At 42.0% G+C, this 4,315-nt stretch overlaps 1 protein-coding gene across 1 annotated transcript in view; it reads right to left on the reverse strand.

Moving 5' to 3' along the window:
- The window catches only part of LOC109463603 (E3 ubiquitin-protein ligase TRIM71-like), a 5,480-nt gene extending 1,608 nt beyond the window's left edge, over window positions 1-3,872 (reverse strand). The window contains exons 1-4 of the mRNA XM_019760456.1: window positions 3,716-3,872; window positions 3,251-3,478; window positions 2,384-2,421; window positions 2,019-2,151 (exon numbers count right to left, since the gene is read on the reverse strand). Of these exons, the coding sequence (XP_019616015.1) occupies window positions 2,019-2,151; window positions 2,384-2,421; window positions 3,251-3,478; window positions 3,716-3,872 (556 nt within the window). The remainder of the gene's footprint in view (window positions 1-2,018; window positions 2,152-2,383; window positions 2,422-3,250; window positions 3,479-3,715) is intronic.
- Between the last annotated feature and the right edge of the window lie 443 nt (window positions 3,873-4,315).

Genomic DNA, 4,315 nt, shown 5'->3' on the forward strand with positions numbered 1-4,315 from the left:
TCAAAGGCATGTATCAAAAAAATGAAAAAAAAAAAACGCCTGGGGGTATTGGCCCACTCTACCTCCATTCCAAATTTCAAGTCATTTGGCTGAATGATGGCGGAGTTGAATCCCTCTGACTGTGTGGCAGGAGGAGGAGAAGGAGGAGGAGAAACATCAGAGAACACAATATATTTCATCCATACCATGGTATGGACTGAAATATAAATATGCAAATTAGGTCTTCTTTTGCAAAATTTGCAGTTTTTTTATGTACATCTCTCTATGAGCTGCCTACCTACCAAAAATAATGAATATACACTGATCCTTTCTGGACTTATCAGCTTTAAAAGATTTCACCATTACGTCCCCTACAGGTACAGAACAAGTTGCACGCGCACACATGCACACACACCAACCACTAAGTATCTGATACCAGCCCAGAAAAGAACAAGTTGCTAGGAGGATAAAACCCACACCACTTATTCCTGACAGAAAAAGCTATCTGTCACCAAAACATCAAGACCATAGCATGTTCAGGAAAAAGATACAAAAAACGGAAGTTTTGCTGCAGTACCAAGGTCAGCCACAAGGAGGCCCATATCTGACGTCATGACGTTGATCTTTGTATTCCTACGACCTACCAACATACCAAATATCATCACAATCCATACAGGCGTTCTTAAGTAATGCTGACTACAATTGTGCGGAAACACAAACACACACACAGACACAGGCACGCCAAAAACAATACCTCCATTTTTCATGAAGGTAAAAATAACTGTTAGTAGAATACAACTACACACACACGCATGAAACATACACCACACATACAACACACCTTTATAAATCATCAAGTACCGACCTGAGTTATGGTAGTAGACACAGCCCAAGCAGTAACAGTGTTCTGCAGTGTTCCCACACCAGTTGCCCGGAGAGCAGCATGGGATGGTACTGTCAGGGTCACACTCAGCGGGCCTCCCATCTCCTGTAGTGTAACCGTCTCCACAGCGGTAGTCGTCTCGCCATTTCTGAGTAACTATCAGAAAAAAAAAGATTCTCGAAACACACGAACCGAACTCACTGACTTGTTGAAGGGTCCCCGGTGATTTTAACTCAACTCGATCGCTACAATGTTCTCGCTGCGTTCGTTCAGGCTCAAACTTGTTACTTCAAAAAATAAACTTGAGTCCTACGACGTCTCATCCCATGTTTGCCTCAACACACACTTATAATGTTGTTTAACTGTAGTCTTACCTAAAATAGACTACTGCGATCTGATATTGGGAAATTGTGGAAAGTGTCTGTCTGACAAACTACAAAAGTTCCAGAACCGGGCAGTGAGACTTATTCTTGGTTTACCATATACACATCATGTTGACGATGATGAGTTATCTACCCTAGGTTGGAAAACTTTATCATCACAGAGAAACCTGCACCTGCTACAATCAATGTACAAGGCACTCAATAATGAACTTCTAGAATACATAAATAGCTTTCAGATAGCTTCTGAATCTCACAAATATCCCACCAGACACAGTCAGAACCTATCCTTGAAACTGCCGGTAGTGCGCCTTGAATGTGGTAAGCGCAAGTTCTCCTATAGAGACCCTATCCTCTGGAACAGGTTGCCACATGCTGTGAAGACCTGTCCGTCCATGTCCACTTTTAAAATGAGATGTAAAAATTTGCCTGATCTCTGACCCCTCCATACCAACAAATGACGGGACTGGACAATTTTGTACTTTAGTTATTATCATTATTTATCAATGTTATTGGTTACTGTTTTTTCTTTATGGCATCTCCATTGGCATTAAAATTATTTATTGTATCCAAATTTTATTGTTTGTATGTGACTGCTGTGTTTTGTTGTGTTGTGTTGTGGCAACCCTGTATGAAAATGACGGAAAAAAAATAAATATTTGCAAAACATAAGACTTCACGGAGAATTGTTGCCTATGGACCCTTGTTTACTCTCTTTTGGAGTGGAGTATAATTTAACCCTTCCTACCAACAGATGAATTTCGTGCTAGTCTCACCTTCGCGTTGCGAGGTGTTGGAGACTGCAGAGAACGTGGGTAAAGAACTGCCACCTCCAGTTGGTATAGAGGTAAAAATATGGACAGTAGTAGTGGTAGTAGTAGTAGTCCTAGTAACATTTGTTGTACCAAACTGTATTGGAAGAAGCACAATAAGCTATTGCATATTTATAAACGGCTATTCCAAGATCAAGATCAATTATGATTATAAGAATAACCTTATTTCCATACACAATGAGATGAATACGAAACATTTGCACAACCTCTAGGTATGAGGTCTGCAATTTCTTGTTTGTGTTTTGTGAAGCTTGACCATTTTTCACGTACATGTAAGTAAACGTACAGTGCAATCATATAAACCTCACGTATATAATGACGTCTGCTCTATTACTAAACGAGAACTCTAAAATGCAAAAGAAAGCTCACAAAACGGTGAACATAGCGACAGCGAGACAAGGCCATAAGAGCCTATAAGGCCTACCGTTGTTGAGCTGGCGCTTAAAGTTAACCAGAGAAAGACTCCAATAACGACGCACGACACAAGGACCGTAGCTGTAGATACTGCAGCTATGCAGAGCTGGCAACGGGTGCATCCTGAAATATTGCAGATTAGTGCCATGTTAGTCTACCGCCAGGACTGATGGAGACAGCTATACACTACTGGCCCCCCCATCCTGAGGGAATATTGAATCAAGGGCCGAAATTCCCCATGACGGGTGGTGTTCAACTGACGATCCCACTGGTGAGGCATGCCAGTACCATCGTACAAGGTGTGTATTTTTAAACTTATAATACATTATGGGTAAGCATTATTGACTTAATGCAAATTGTTTTCAAGATTAAACAACATTCCTAGAGCAGGCATTTTGAGAAGACCCCTTTAACGCATAAAGGCGCGTCCAAATGTCAATATGTTGCAGGTGGTCAAGGTAGCAATAACCTAATTATTTCAACAGCCAATCGGCATATTGAATGCGAATGCAGCATGCCTATTGGCAATTGCCCACTATTGGTATCGGCCAATTCTACCTCCATACCAACTTTTAGGTCATTTGGCCTAAAAATGAAGAAATTGACCAAATGAGGAAAAACATGAGTTAAAACAATATATTTCACTCATACCATCCACAACATTTTTTGTTCTAAATGTAGGATAGATTAGTCTCGTACTATTGTTGTTTAATAGTTGCTGACATACATTTTGGGTATAGAAATAATAAAAAAGTTCTTACCGCAAGCTGCATTATTCTGGACGTTTGGTACGTATATCGGATTTGGATTCAGGGCATTCAGGACACCATTGATATTGCTCAATGGGTTGCTCGAGACATCATTGATGTCGTTTGAAGCTGCTGATGGTAGATCCTGCGAGGGTAGTTTTGGTTGAGTATCTGCTAAGGCTGCGTTGCATTCCAGGTTGTCCTGGCACATGTTTGCGTCATCTTGCTGATGTGTATCAGCTGATGTCAGGGTGCAGGGAATGTCATCACTCGGTATACTTGACATGAAGGCAGATCCAGGGCTGGCGTAAGAAGGCTCTAAGGTGCTTTGTAGGTTCGTGTACACTCGATCGGGATTGACGTCGTTTTCAGGGTGCAACGGATAAGGGGTTGTAGTGTCATGTGTGCACATTGGATTTGAATCCATGGCTTGTGTGCGACTGTTGTGCACTGTTTTTAGTTCCTGATAGGGTTCACTTGGCTTGAAAGCGAATCCAGGGCTGGCGTTAGAATCCTCCGTGGTGCTTTGCAGGTACATTGGATTGGGGTTAACTTTGTTTTCAGCGTGTATTGGATAAGGGTTTACACTTTCATGTGTGTACATCGGATTTGGATCCCTGGCTTGTATGCGCATGTTACCATCGTTTCCATTGAAAGTATCAGTATGATTCTGGACGGAGCCACACTCTGCCAAGTGGATGTCGTTGTCATTGTGGGTGCTGGACGCTGTGTTTGATCCCTGAAACGCTTTACTTTTCGTCGACGTCTCTTCTACATTTTTCTTTATACGGGTATCCTGGGCCTTGCATGTATATGCAATGGCGTAGGTATCAAAATCCCCAGGGCTGATATGAATTGTCTCCCTGTTCTCAAAAGCAGCATCGCTTTGGATAGATACATGTAAATGTTCATCGTCATCGTGTTCATTTTCCTCACATGTAGTAGAGATGTAGCCATTATCATCTTCGCCAGGTTGCCTGACGGTAGGTGGAACAGTTTCTGTACCTGGTTCAGTCATGCTATCACTGAGGAATTCGTTTCTGACGACACTTGATACGGCGTCGGAGGTCAGGTCTT

The sequence above is a fragment of the Branchiostoma belcheri genome, unplaced genomic scaffold (assembly GCF_001625305.1).
Source record: "Branchiostoma belcheri isolate BF01 breed outbred unplaced genomic scaffold, Haploidv18h27 scaffold129, whole genome shotgun sequence".
In the NCBI taxonomy this organism is placed as follows: Eukaryota; Metazoa; Chordata; class Leptocardii; order Amphioxiformes; family Branchiostomatidae; genus Branchiostoma; species Branchiostoma belcheri.